Genomic DNA, 14,312 nt, shown 5'->3' on the forward strand with positions numbered 1-14,312 from the left:
ACATATGGGCGGCCTCACGGTTTGACTATCAGCGGCGACACATTCCAACTCAAATCTTTGCACTTATGCTCCAAGGCAACGCACCTTATAATTGCTAGTCTAGCTGGCAAGGGGGCCAGCAGTCTTTCTTCGCCATTTACTGCCAGCCCTAGCTTGTCCCTTGTGCGATTACGGCGGCAGCAGCAACAGCCGCCCCTCAAAGCCTCGACTGGCGGCATTTTTCTACGGATCCAAGATCTAACCCAACGACTCCCCGGCCCTCTGGAAAACGACCTTGAATTTCTCAGGCACGTCGAACTTGCCCAGCCTGACGTCTACAAAGTGCAGCCCTCGACCCTCGCAAAACTGCTCGTCAGCAAGCAACCGGTCGAGATGCCGCCACGTCGAGATCTCGTAGCTTCGCGCGGGATAGTCGTCATCAGCGGGAATTGCTTCGGACGACAACGACGACGACGATCTTTGCGGCGTGGTCGGGGAAAGCAGCTGTGCCTCGCTCGCTCCAAATACCCGGGCCAGCTCTTGATAACGCCAGGGCGCCAGGTCGTTGTAGTCCTCGTGCATGCCGTGGATCTGTCTCTCGTAGGCGTATCCGGCATTGTTGATGAGGAAGATGGTCACGGGGATCCTGTAGCGGATCATGGTCCCCAATTCCTGCGCGGTGACTTGGAACCCGCCGTCGCCGTCGAGGAGGATGGTTCTTCCAATCCCACCTTTCGATCCCGGGAGTCGCTCTTGTTGTTGTCTTTGTCGAGCTAAACTCGCACCCATGGTGAGCGGGAGCATATGCCCTATGGAGAACCACTGGCCTGAAGCAGTGATCTGTGCTCCGTGAGGGAGGACCAGGTCGCGACCGCCGAGAATCGGGGTTGCATTGCCAAGGACCACGTTGTCGTAGGGGCGAAGGTACGCGCTCAGGCGGAGGTAGAAAGATGTCTGGTCGATAGGTGCGTCGAGGTCGACGCTGGCATTTCCGAAGGCAGGCGCCTGGATTGTTCGAAAATTGCCCAAGGATGTCACATCGGGCGAGGTGACGCCCGAGCGATCAATCCGCCGCGTCAACCGGGCAAGAAGCCGCTTCAGATCGATCTCCCTCTTCGTCCCGCCATTTGTGGGCCGGGTCGGGTCGTGAATGGAGTTCTTCTCCAGCGTGATCGTCCTCGCTGCGTCCGGCACGACCTTCCACGACAGCGTCTGCGTGTCGGAGAACATTGGCCCAAAGGCTATCACCAGATCCGCTCCCTGTACATACGGCATCGTGTCGATCTGTCCCACGGGGCCGGAGTGGACGCCGTAGTAGTTCTGGAGCGAATGCTCGACCATGCCGTTCCCAGAGGGCATGCAGAGAGTAGGAATCCCAGACGCCTTGACAAAGTCGTTGATTTCGGGCCGCAGTTGCCGGACGCCGCCGCCGCTGTCGACGAGCAGTAAAGGCTGTTTCGCGGAATATAGCCTTTGCAACAGATCATCGACAAGTCCGTCATCGCGGTTCTCGTCGCCACCACTCGATCTGTCGGCGTTAAGCGGCTGCTCCAGCCTCCCCCCTTCGACCTCCTTCCCCACCATATCCGCTGGCAGCTCAATATACACCGGCCGGCTCTCCCTCAGCGCGGCCTCGATCGTCATATCAATCTCTCTCGGCGCAGTGGCTTCATCAACAAGATTGGCTTGCGCGACTGTGACATGCCTGGCGATCTCCGCGAACACTCTCGGCCGGCCATCGCCGAGGGTATGGTGGACGTTCTTCCTCTCATGCTGCAGCCGCCGTTGCGGGGTCCCCACGATCGACACCACGGGGACATGTTCACTGAAGCTGCCCGCGACGGCATTGATGGCGCTCAGCTCGCCGACGCCATACGTGGTGAGCAGGGCGCCGAGCCCGCGCACCCGCGCATATCCATCCGCGGCGTAGCCCGCGTTCAGCTCGTTGCAGGTGCCGATCCATTTCACCCCGGCTTGGGGAAGGTAGTCGAGTGCCTTGAGAGTAAAGTCGCCCGGGACGCCATGGATGGCGTGCACGCCTTGCTGGCGGAGCCGGGTGAAGAGATATCTTGCTAGGGGGATTTTGTTGCTGCCGGAACTCACCATTGGACACAGGAATCGTTGTCCACCTCTTTCCTTTATTACCTATCTTGCCACTATCTAAAGAGGCGGGGAGGAGGAGGGGGGTTTTCTCCCTAGCCAAAATTCTCAATTAAAACGCAAGATGTAGGGAAAAACGCGAGGCTGCGAAGGCTGGGTAAGTGGCGCGGTTAAAAAAGATGCTAAATCTAGTAAGCTCGCTCCTCTGACGAATAGCGGTAAAGGGGGGAGACGATGCTCCGCTGCTTCCGCCGTGTAGGTGACTGCAAATCATCATCAAAAACTAATCCGTTGGTTGATTGAGGGGTGTCGTAATGGCATGCGTAGTAGGTATGTAAGCTGAGAAGCGTAGCAATTGCCGAGGTTTCTGAACTTTCCAGGCTCTGCTCACGGTAGGGCTGGTGACCCCGCAGCCTGGTGTTGACAGACAAGGCTGAACGCCCTTTTCCCTGTACACAATAACGCCTTAGGAGACTAGACAGACCAGCGCTACGGAACTTTTAGAGGGGGAAAATAAACAAAAACAAAAACAAAAACAAAAAAAATTAAAGTTAAGAGCATCGCAAAAATGGACGACGCTATTTGTGCATGCAAGCCGTGCCTTTGGAAGACTCCTCATTTCTCGTCTTCCAATGCTCACACTACGAGCCCAGATTTGCACTTATATCCTACGGACGTAGTCCCCAGTCCTCCCCCCGAAAAATGCCCGTTCGAGGCTGCTGACAGGCAAGTGGAGACTTGCGTGCCATAACGTATCCAAAGTTTCAGCGTCATATTAGCTTCAATGCTTTCGTTTTCAACAACTCTCGCAACAAGATGTGTACCGAGCGCGCTCCACCAGGGAAAATATCTTGAGTACCAGAGGCTTTGCTTGAACCTCTTTCTAAATCTTTTCGAAAATCTTCCTGGGGGACATTCGGGGCTGAAGAATCCGCGCCTGTGTCTCTCTACACGGTGGTGGAGATGGCCCATCGATGGCTGCCGTGCAAGTGCTTCGTTGATAGATTGGTTGAGCTTTGCTCTGCCGAGCTGGTTCATGGGCCGAGTGGTGACGACGTCTCCGCTTAGTGGATTAAGTTGGTTGGAGCTTGCTCTGGGAGAGGCTTACAGTCGCTTTTCGACGCGTCATTCACCAGGAAGTTGCGGTTTGGGGTGCTCGCAGGTTTCGAAACCTTCGCTAAAAAGCATAGCAACTTGATGTGTGGAGATGGGACGGCTTGTTGAGCCGTTATTGTAATGTTTCAATTGTGAACATGTGGCGACGTTGATGAGTTGATTAGAAGATATATGAAGTGGTTTTTGAAAATCAAACCACCAAGTCTCGTTGACATCCCGTGCCGAGCTGATATTAGGTGGCTCGCTCCCGACGTCAGTTTAACAAAATGGGAATATTGTACAAAAGGAGAGCAATCATGAGCCGGCCGGGCAGTCGCTGAGGCCAGGAGCGGTGGGATAGAACCAGGCGGCGACCGCAATGATGATGTAGAGAGTCATCAGTAAGATACCCTCGAGGTAGTGTGATTTGCCGTCGCTTATCAAGTAGTTGACAAGCAAGACGGCCACGAATAATACGGCGATTTGGAAGCCGTCAAAGAAAAGGGTCATGTCGTCTTTACCGATGATCCAGCCCAAAACAACAACAAATGGAAGCACAAGTAGCGCAATTTGCATGCTGGAACCCACAGCGACACCGATGGCCAAATCCATCTTGTCCTTGACAGCCACCGTTACCGCAGTTGCGTGTTCAGCGGCGTTACCGACAATAGGGAGTAATATGAGACCGACAAAGTTTTTGGAGATGCCGCCGCCACAGGTGATGGAGTTGATTGAATCGACCAAGTACTCGGCGTTGAGCGCGACAAGGACAGTGGAGATTGCCAGTGTAAGCAGAGCAACCCATACGGAGAGCTGGGGCTGTTCAGGCTCGTCATCTTCCGGCTCCAACATTTCAGCTTCTGGTGCCTTCTTAGAGCGCAGCTTTTCGGGAATGACCGCATTCTTGAACTTGGTGCCCACGTCTCGTGTCTCATTCTTCGCACTGGGTGCGTTGTAGATTGCCGAGTGACTCTTGAGCTGGAAAAAGAGATAGCAGGCATAGACAACAAGGAGAAGGATGGCCGTTCCTCTGCTCAGTTGTGCGACCCCAGGTTTGGCATTCTCGGTAGTGGCGGTTTCCGTGTTGCCAGTATTATTTCCAGTCCGAGCCCATTGCTCAAAGGCAGTGGGAATAATCAAGCTGCTGACTGCTAAAAAGAGCAAGCTGGAAGCAGTTTGAGCCACTGTAATGTTGAAGGCCTGCTCGACGCGATTGACTCCACCGAAGAAAAAGCACATGCCCATGACCAACAGAAGATTGGAGAGCATACTGCCAATCAGGGAAGTTTGGACGATCAAAACCTGATCTTTGGCCAAGGCGATAATGGAAACAATCAACTCGACTGCGTTGCCGAAGGAGGCGTTGAGCAGGCCACCAAGAACCTCACCAGTTCTCAGGGCAATCTCCTCGGTGGCATAGCTCAGCATTGCTGCCAGCGGAATGATAGCGATGAAGTTGATGACGAACACTGCGACAGGATCGACCTTGGCGTAGTAGACGGCAATGCCGACAGGGGACGCGATCAGAAGAACATTGATCCACGAATTGAAGAGCGTGGCCCGGATTTGGCTCCATGCGGTAAACTGTGGTTTGTCTTTGCCGTTGTTGTCGTCCTTCTCTTGCTTGGACTCGCCGCCGAAGAGGGCCTGGAGACCGTGCTTCTCTGGGTTTTTATCACCCGAGCTACGGTTCCGCACGGAACCTGCTTCGTCTGTTTGACCAGGCTTGCCGACCGTGTAAGTATCGCTGCTCATGCCATCTTCGTTGGACCCATTGGGGATCTCGTCTCTGAGACCTCTCTCCGAGTGAACTGGACTCAGAGATCGCGGCAATTCGACATCATCACCAGGCGAATATGGCTTTCGGGCCGATGTAGCATCTGGGGTGGTCGCTGCGTGTTTCTTTGTCGACTGTGCACTGAAGTCTTCGCCTCTCGCTCTTGAGGAAGAAGGGCGGTAGTTGTTTGGGTCATCTGTTTTGGTAGTAGTCAAGGGTGAGCCGCTACCTTCGCCATTCTCGACGCGACGCAGCGAATTTGACCTGGAGTTGGGTTTCCATTTCGCAAAGGGATTCATGATCGGCAAATTGGATTCATCATTGGGATCGTTGTACCACGCAGCCACTTTTGCCTGGTGCCGAAACTTGTCTGCGCCCAGGTCAGAATACGGCGCGCGAAAAGGGAGGTGTTGCAATTTCACTCACGCATTGTTCAAAACCTCAACCTCGGACGCTCAACAGTAGAATATCTCAGTTGTCTAGAAATGCGACCCTGTGGCTGTCATAGGATGCCACCGAGTTGTTTATGATACAATAGTGTGGCGAGTCAATGGGTCACGGCAGATGGAAGGTGGTGTCGGCCCCTGCCTTTAAAATACGTGGTCGATGGCCAACGGTTGCACAGCCCCAAATCAGCGGCGAAGACACAACAGCAACAATGGCGTGACAAGCGATGGAATTGAAGGTGAAGAAGCAGGATGATGATGTCCGCAAAACAGGGAATCGGGCATTAAAGCCACGGCGTCCGACCAGTTGAAAGGGGACAGTGAGAGCATCGGCTGCTTGGCGACACGGAGGAGAGATGAATGGATGAAAGCATTCCTGAGAAGGGTCTAGTATACGGTACTTGTCTAAGTAGCATCTGGGACCAGCAGCAAACGCGCAGCGCGCTCCGACAATCAGACAATCAATCTTCGAACCAGGGGGTTTTTTGGCCATGTTTCGCGAGGTGGGAATGTATGAAATCATGACTTTGTTCTCCCCCCCCCCTGGTCTCTCTGGTGTTTCTGGTCGCTTTCTCACCCTGCAAGCCACACTAACTCCACCGCTCTGCTCGCTCCCGGCCTATCGCAGCATCCCGTGTTGCCTCCGTTCCTGGGCGGATCATCCAGGCGCCGATCCAGCGTCATTGCTTTTTGCCCAACACCGCCCTGACAAGGTTGTTATTGTACTCGTCGGAGCAGGGATGATGGAATCCGTCTCCATCTCTCTCTTTCGGGTACCATCTGCGAGCCAACTGATCAGGCAGACGCAACAATGTAAGAATCCAGCTGGATTTGAAGGGAAGAAGCCATCTGGAGCCATCTGGAGCCATCAAGTCTTGGCTTGTCCATTGGCGGCTGGGCGTAATCCAACTGTGATTGCTTGGGACTTCTTGGGCATTCTTGGTCACGCTTGACGCCTCTTGGGTTAAGCTTGAATTGACAGCCACACATGTTCGTTGCTGTCAGCTGGTATAGGTACCTCGCAGAGCAAGGGGACCCGAACACCATGCGAAGTTTGATGCGAAGGGCTGCGGACTCGGGTACTTGGGCGTATTCGGACCGCTACACTCCCGTTGTTAGCGTGTTCAAGTAGGAGTAGGTAGCAGGACGGTGGCAGAGAATAAGGGGTACGAGGACAAGGACGGATACAGCCACATTGCACCGCCACTTCTCTCCGTCTCTAGTTCTCGTAGAGCCAGACGGTTTAGAATATTCCGTACCGAGTACGAGGTACATGGTCAAATCCCCTCCAGGCAGCACCCAATTCTCCCTCGAAGTCAAATAACTGCAGGCTGTTGCTCATGTGTGAATTTATCCCACGTAGGCTTTGGCCTGTCACCTGATGCCACGTGAGATCACGTGAAATGAGTTGCCGCAGAACCCAGGCTCGCAGGGGGACAAAGAAAGCACTCTCAAATTAGTCAATTAACGAGCCCAAATACTCACTCGACCCTGTTCGCGAACACCGCATCTGCGCGTAGATTGCGCTGCTTACCGTCGACCTCTGACATCTCTGGGATGGACAGGGTGAGCAATGTGCCACACGCAGGATGATGTTTTGGACTTCTTTTTTGCGAGGCTAGCTCTTCAGCCAGAGCTGTCGTGGCTCGATCAAATTTCACCCGGGTCATATCAATCCGTCTCTTCCTCTCATGGCTCGGGTTGTATCAAATCGAATAGCGAGCGTGGGGCAGCATTTGACCCTTTCAAGTTTCCTCGGTTCTTTCACTGAAATCTGGGAAAAGCAAGGGCTTGAACGGGACCTGAGGAGACCAGTCCCAATAGGTAAGCTCTACCATCTTTCCACCGTCTCTGTGCTGATAGATCCAGGCGTATGTGTCAGTGGAGGCCCCGACTCTATGGCATTGGCCTACTTGCTCAACCAGATTTCTGCAGTGCCTGGAAAGCACAACATTGCCGTCCAACCGTTCGCTTTCATTGTCAACCACAATGCTCGCAAAGAGAGCACTGGGGAAGCCAATTACGTTCAGTCACAGTTATGTCGGCTTGGTATGTTTCTCCAGCTCTGGGCAAGAACGGCACTTACAATTCCAAGGCGTCGAAAGCAGGATCCTCGAAATACAATGGCCTAACACCAATGACCCGGGGAGTACTACCGATTTCGAGATGACGGCTCGCCGAGCTCGCTATCGGTTGATTGCGGATGCAGCCATTCAGAAAAATATCAACCATCTCTTTCTAGGACATCATCAAGACGACCAGGTTGAAACAATCCTGATGCGTCTGGTGCGGAATGCTGGTACCTCTTTTCTTGGGTGGCAAGGCATGTCGGAGCATAGCAAAATACCCTGTTGCGACGACATTAGGGGTGCAAACGAAGCAGAGAACTACGAGAAATTTGCGGACTGGCTGCGTCCAGGCGAAATCCGACCAGATGAAGAGGGAATAAACCCCCAGCCTCTTAACCAAGGGAAAAGTGTTACACCTTCGCTACCAGGCGGGCTTCGGATCCACCGACCGCTGTTGCCATTTAAGAAGTCTGCAATCCTCGACTTCTGCAAGACGAATCGAGTTACCTATGTCCAGGATAAGACAAACTATGATCCTACGCTGACCCTCCGGAATGCTGTGCGATATATGAGGAGCCATTATGTATTGCCAAAGGCCTTGCAAGCGCCCTCCATCCTCGAGCTTCGAAAATCCTCTCAGCGTTCAGCTGCTTCCCTTGCCAGACGAGGAGACAGGGTCCTTCGAGGACTCAGGGTACTAAACATCGATCTACGGTCTGGCCGCGTGACCGTACTACTATCATCTGCTTTTGTGTCTCTGTGCGAGGCTGATCCCGAAGCTGGAGCTTATGCATTGGCGAGGCTCACAAGCGTGGTGAGTCCACAGTCGAAAGATGACGAGCCGACACTCGTACCTCGGCATAATCTGAAGCAGTTCCTAGACAAGAATCGGTCCCGGATGCGAGAACAGATGACAATACGGCAGGTCTTACTCGAGAAAGCGGATTCTAAGCCAGATGCGAGTAAGAGTTCGGTCTCCTCTAGTTTTGAACTCAGAGGAGAGGTGAATTTCGGCAGGAACTTGTCCGAAGAACGAGAGACTGTATGGACGCTGTCGCGACCACCAATGCGTTTGGCGGAGGTTGCGATTGCATCAAGGTCCTTCTCTCCTTGTGTGGGACCGGGCGAAGTCGAGAACAAAGGTACGGACTCAGCGGCCTGGAAGGACTTGCCTGAAGAGCACAGCCAGACGGGACTCTGGTCGGAGTGGATGCTTTGGGACCATCGGTACTGGATCCGTGTACGGACGGAAGATGCCAAAGCGCTCTCCCAGATTCGTGTTCGCCCTTATTCCGAGTCTGATGTACAACGAGTGTACGAAAGACTCCCCAAGACAGGTTCAGAGCTTCAGTCAATTCTAGCAGAAGCGGCACCTGGCAAGTTGAGGTATACCATTCCAGTACTAACAGAAGAGGGGCAAGTCTTGGTTTTTCCAACCTTGAACGTGACCGTGGACTGGGAGGATTCCATGGATGTCAAATCCAAGCTGACGGACCGCCCAATCCTAGAATGGGAAGTCTGTTACAAGGTCATCAACCACCCATTCATTAGAGAGCAACGGGAAATGATTGAGTGGAGGAATGCCCAGGTAAAACGGCGCACGCGAGCTGGTTCCTCCTTTAGAGAGGCGAGAAAGCAAGTCAGAATGAGTACAGCAAATGAGCCCCACAGGATTGATAGTGAAGGCTAATTGAGTATCCTCGCTCGACTACATCCATCCATGCTTGCAAAGGATCTTCGGCAAAGATTCGGTCAGGAGTTGCGTTGGATGTCATTGTTCGACAAGGGGAGCACGGAAATACCCCCAGAAGATGACCCAAGAATTGCCGAACAGTGTTCCAGCGGAACATGACCGTGAAACCGACACAGAGTGACTTACCGGGCGAAAGCGTTGGTTGAAGTTGGGGGACCTCAGGAAGTCAATACCGTCAATTTTGTGCTGAAGTCAAAGAAGCTGACACGATGTCCGAGAGAATGCCGAACGATCGACTGTAAGCTGGACAAAATAAGGGGTCGCTTCCTAGCCCCCTGCACCATAAGTGCAAAAAAACTGCTCTGCTTAGTTCGCCTCGTATTTCGAGCTGCACTGGCTATATTCGGCACCGCTAAAATGGAAAATGGAATAAAAAATAATAATTGAGAGGAGTGGGATTCGAACCCACGCGGGATAAACCCATGAGAAGACTGGTTTTCAGTCCAAGTGGTAAACTTGAGTCACACGCCATAACCGCTCGGCCATCCTCCCATTTAGCTCGAGGAATTTTCGAGCAACAATTCAGAATGTTATTTGACGTCAATAATATATAATTCTCTGAGCTTGAGACTAACTAAGTCTTGGCATTGTAAATTTGGCCTTTCCTACAAAGTCTAACAAGTATACTGGGTTTTCATATGAAATCCTAGCAATTGGTCAATAGGATTTTGAAAACAGAGGATTCCTTAACAGAAGCACACAACACAATTTTTTATAAGCCTTCCTATAGCGGTACGGAGATCGCGAATTGCCCCGTATCTCAAGGACCTCTCCCGGCGGAACTGATGCTGTGGAGGGCTGTAATGGCGTTTACAGCCGCTATGTAAGCGTTCCTTAGCGTGTTAGCCACTAGTCTACATCTCTCTCTTTTCTCAAGGCGTACGATTAACAGCGTAGCCATCGTCGGAGGAGGAATTGAGTAACTATAGTCTTCCGAGCATTTTATGAAGACGAGTAATCCGTCGATTTTCCTGATGAGGGTCTCTCAAGAGGAAATATTGATTAAACCTATAGCCGAGTGCTCGGGTCAGCAACAAGAAGTAGAGACCCAGGGCACCCTCGGGACTACTCAGGATTGAACAGCCAATTGGGATGATCAGGCCCTGAACAGAAATGGAACTATTTGTAGGATCACATTTGTCTTCCCCACAGCGGGCGTCATCATGGCGGTCCACCAAACGCGGAGAGGAGGTGGAGATAGCCGCCTCGGCCATAAAGCGAAGTCTATATAAGTATCGAGTACATTGCCGTTGAGCCGGGCTGAGTCTCGGTTGAATCTCACTCACGCATAAACAGTCTCAAACATCACAATGGCAACTCAAGCGGTCCCTGAAGTGCTGTCTGCACCAGCCCGAACGTTTGACAATGCTCCACTGTTCCCGGAGGATGTGCCAACAGCACCACTCCTGCGCCTCAGTCTGGCCAAGCTAATCGAGCGAGATCCCGAAGAGGTGAACCGATTCGTGCGGGCGTGCGAGGACCTCGGATTCTTTTATCTTGACTTGACTGGTCCGGGGGACTCTCTGCTTGCTGATGCAGATCAACTTTTCAAAGTCGGCGAAGAGTTGTTCGAGCTCCCGCTGGACGAGAAAAAGAAGTATGATTTCCAGAAAAAGAACTCGTACTTTGGATACAAAGGCTTCGGCGCCAACGTTGTTGACCGAGATGGTAATCTCGACCGTAATGAGTTCTACAATGTGAGTGTGACAGCAGAGTGGCGACTGCTAGGAAGTGCCTGACCACATGCAGGTGTCCAAAGATGACATTTTCGGAATCATGGAGCCCTTACCTGCCCCGGAAGTCCTCAGCTCACGACGTACCTGTTTCAAATCGTTTATGTCATCAGCTCATGGCATAGTTACGCTGGTTCTAGAACTACTTAACGACCACCTAAAACTGCCGCCAAACACCTTGCAAGATATGCATCGCCTTGAGGGCCATTCGGGAGATCAAGTCCGTTTCATCAAAGCTCCACCACAGCCTATGGACGACCGGCGAACGGCGTTGGGTGAACACACCGATTTTGGAAGTGTGACGGTCCTCTTCAATCGTTTAGGAGGTCTGCAGGTCCTTCCACCCGGACGCAATGCACAATGGTGCTACGTGAAGCCCCTCCCAAACCACGCCATCATCAATCTCGGGGATGCGATGGTGAAATTCACAAACGGGCTTCTAAGGTCTAACATCCATCGCGTGGTTTCTCCACCAGGCGAGCAGGCAGACCACACCAGATACTCGCTGGTTTACTTCAACCGACCGGAGAACGACGTGCTGCTGAAACGTTTGGAGGGGAGCGAGATGATTCCGCCATTGGAGAAGGACGCGGTCGAAGAAGAAATAAACAGCCAGGATTGGATCTTGAGACGAGCACTAGGACATCGAATTGAACTGTTCGGCAAGGACTCTGCTTCGGATTTTGAAAAGACTCGGGGTACGGAAGCCATCAGCCAACGTGCTTACCTGTAAGATTCGCAAGATGTAGCATGACGAACCTGGAGTCATTCTCTTCTCCATACACGATATATTGCTCATCGAGGGTCACCATGATTGTTTCACTGGCCGACGGTGACTCAGGTGTAAAAGCCACCAAGGCTGGGGGGGGGTGAAAAAGAACGCTATCTCCGAAATGTCCGGCTCACTAGCCTCCCCGCCTTCCAAAAGAGGCTAGACTCACTGCGCACAATGTGAAATTTCTCTTCATTTTTTGTGTCAATCTCGCAATTGCTCACCAACGGACTGCGCTGGGCCAAAGGCCTGGTCACTCGAGCTCCAATATTCGCCTCAGCCATATGTATCACTTATTTGTTTGGTTCATCCACCTTACGCTGGCCCATGACTCGAAAGAGCATCACCATCTGCAACCGCCTGTCCAGCCATGTTAGCCGCGCCACCCCAGGCCCGTCGGCCTGCGCTACCGACCAGCATCTCGAATCCTCTTCCTTCAAAAACCATGAGACCTCAGCCCATACAACGAAGATCAACCCTGAAGCGATCCATCGATAAGACCAGTTTTATGGAGACACCGTCGAGTCCCTCCAAACGCTCTCGCGTGACTTTCGATTCCGATGTCGAGATTGTGTCTGCGGACGATGACGAGGACCTCGATCCTCTGGTCGTCAAGGAGCAGGTGCGGAGAGCAATTGAAAGACACCGGTTCAGAGAAGACGAGGCATACGAACGTGTGAAAGGTTATTTCAGTACATCACCTGACAAACCAAACGCCCCGTCCACAAAGGTGCTCAAATTCCACCTTCAGGCTGTCCTGGCGAACGTCACGTCCCTTGATAAAGACTGCAGCGGTTTAGTCGATGCAGTTCTGAACAGTGAATGGGTCGGGAGAGACGAACAATATTATGCGATCTTTGTCAGATTCCTCAACAACCTGGCCGCTGCGCAACGAGGTTATCAGCACAAGATCATGTCGGTCCTGGTCGATCTTTTGGGACCGCAAAGAACACGGCGAATTGAAAGCTCAGCACCCGTCAGGCAGCCAAAGATCTATCGAAGAGTCCTGCAAGCCATTCAACATATCACCGTCAATGTTCCTTCCTCGCCTGCCGCTCTCGCCAATCGAGTCGCTTCCCGCCTCCAGTTTGATTTCCAAAAGGCGGATGAGCGCATGACATACATACGAAACTTTATGGAGATGATCAAATACGTGCCAGAGCTCACTTCGGAAATCCTGTCGTGTGTATTGCGGGAGCTTATCAAGCTTGACGTCTCCGTTCAGGTTGACCTGGATGAAGAGGAAGAGGATGCAGAAGACGACTTGCTCAGCCACATGTCCTCATCGCAAACACTGGTTGCACGCTCATCTCAGGACATGCTTATCGACGGTCTTGATGATCAAAGTGACGACATTAGCACCAGCGACGAATCCGAGATGGATGAAGATGAAGAGACTGATCCCGCCACCGTACGGCGGCGCAAACTGAAGGAAGACATCAAGCAGGTTGACCTGATCATGGACATTTTGTTTCAATATTACGCCAAACTCACCACATCTGCCGCGCTTCAAGCTCGCGACAACGCTGTTGAGCAGCTCATTTCCCAATTCCACACTCACATCCTTCCGACATACCGGGCCCGTCACCCGCAATTCTTGGTCTTCCACTTCGCTCAAGCAGACCCCATCGTCGTCGACCGCTTCGTCACTTCTTGTGTCGCTGTTCTCGTCGACAAGAAGCAGCCGCACCTCCTCCGGCACAGCGCCGCAGCGTATTTCTCGGGCTTCGTCGGACGTGGCGCCCATGTTTCCCCACAGGTGGTGCACGATTGCTTGGACTTGCTCTGCGACCATCTGACCATCCTGCGGAAATCCTACGAGCCCACATGTCGCGGCCCAGATCTGAAACGCTACGGCGACTTCTATGCCGCCTTCCAAGCAATCCTGTACATCTTCTGCTTCCGCTGGCGGGACATCGCTTCCGCCCATTCCGACGACGAATCCGACTTCGACGCTGACGAGGAAGAAGTTGAGACGTACCACTTCACCGAGTTACTTCGCGAAACACTTCGGGCGGCGATCTACTCACCACTCAATCCCTTGCGGGTCTGCACGCCAGTCATAGTTGAGCAATTCGCCAAGCTGACGCACGCGCTGCAATTGTTCTATGTGTATCCGAAACTCGAAGAGAACAGACATGTGCGGGTAACCGGCCATTGGCGCAGCGTGTCTGATTTGACCATTAGCAACCCCGATCGGGACTTGAGCTGGGTCGGTGATAATGGCATGTTGGAAGGATACTTTCCCTATGACCCATACCACTTGCCTATTAGCAAGCATTGGATCGAGGGGGACTATGTTGAGTGGCCAGGCATCCCCGGGGAAGAGGTCGAGGACACGGATTCTGAAGATGATGCAGGCATGGATGTTGGAGGGACGGATGAACATGACCATGATCATCTTGGTGACGAGTCGGGCGGTGAATGAGTTGAGTGTGGATATTTCTCTCCTGCGTCCGCGATATGGATTTATGTCTGTCATGATTGTGGAATGACACGTACAGCTCGCTAGCTCCATGGCGCGAACGAGCTTGGATGGATATGGTCCATGGGAAGAAGGAGCATTGAGAGCGAGAAATGGCCCGGCC

At 52.7% G+C, this 14,312-nt stretch overlaps 5 protein-coding genes across 5 annotated transcripts; 3 read left to right on the top strand and 2 right to left on the bottom strand.

Moving 5' to 3' along the window:
* Positions 1–237: 237 nt before the first annotated feature.
* On the bottom strand, positions 238–2,085 carry A1O5_01482 (uncharacterized protein; the record flags this gene model as incomplete). Its single annotated transcript, XM_007742099.1, has 1 exon — positions 238–2,085. One exon carries the CDS (start codon positions 2,083–2,085, stop codon positions 238–240), a length of 1,848 nt encoding a protein of 615 aa, XP_007740289.1.
* Positions 2,086–3,489: 1,404 nt separating this feature from the next.
* On the bottom strand, positions 3,490–5,250 carry A1O5_01483 (Ca2+:H+ antiporter; the record flags this gene model as incomplete). Its single annotated transcript, XM_007742100.1, has 1 exon — positions 3,490–5,250. One exon carries the CDS (start codon positions 5,248–5,250, stop codon positions 3,490–3,492), a length of 1,761 nt encoding a protein of 586 aa, XP_007740290.1.
* A 1,838-nt stretch (positions 5,251–7,088) lies between these two features.
* Positions 7,089–9,156, top strand: A1O5_01484 (uncharacterized protein; the record flags this gene model as incomplete). The annotated part of the gene is made up of 3 exons (XM_007742101.1): positions 7,089–7,221; positions 7,267–7,446; positions 7,493–9,156. 3 exons carry the CDS (start codon positions 7,089–7,091, stop codon positions 9,154–9,156), a joined length of 1,977 nt encoding a protein of 658 aa, XP_007740291.1.
* A 1,373-nt stretch (positions 9,157–10,529) lies between these two features.
* Positions 10,530–11,685, top strand: A1O5_01486 (uncharacterized protein; the record flags this gene model as incomplete). The annotated part of the gene is made up of 2 exons (XM_007742102.1): positions 10,530–10,916; positions 10,969–11,685. 2 exons carry the CDS (start codon positions 10,530–10,532, stop codon positions 11,683–11,685), a joined length of 1,104 nt encoding a protein of 367 aa, XP_007740292.1.
* A 484-nt stretch (positions 11,686–12,169) lies between these two features.
* A1O5_01487 (uncharacterized protein) lies at positions 12,170–14,152 on the top strand (the record flags this gene model as incomplete). The annotated part of the gene is made up of 1 exon (XM_007742103.1): positions 12,170–14,152. One exon carries the CDS (start codon positions 12,170–12,172, stop codon positions 14,150–14,152), a length of 1,983 nt encoding a protein of 660 aa, XP_007740293.1.
* Positions 14,153–14,312: the final 160 nt, after the last annotated feature.

This window comes from Cladophialophora psammophila, assembly GCF_000585535.1.
Source record: "Cladophialophora psammophila CBS 110553 chromosome Unknown aczJe-supercont1.2, whole genome shotgun sequence".
Taxonomy (NCBI): Eukaryota; Fungi; Ascomycota; class Eurotiomycetes; order Chaetothyriales; family Herpotrichiellaceae; genus Cladophialophora; species Cladophialophora psammophila.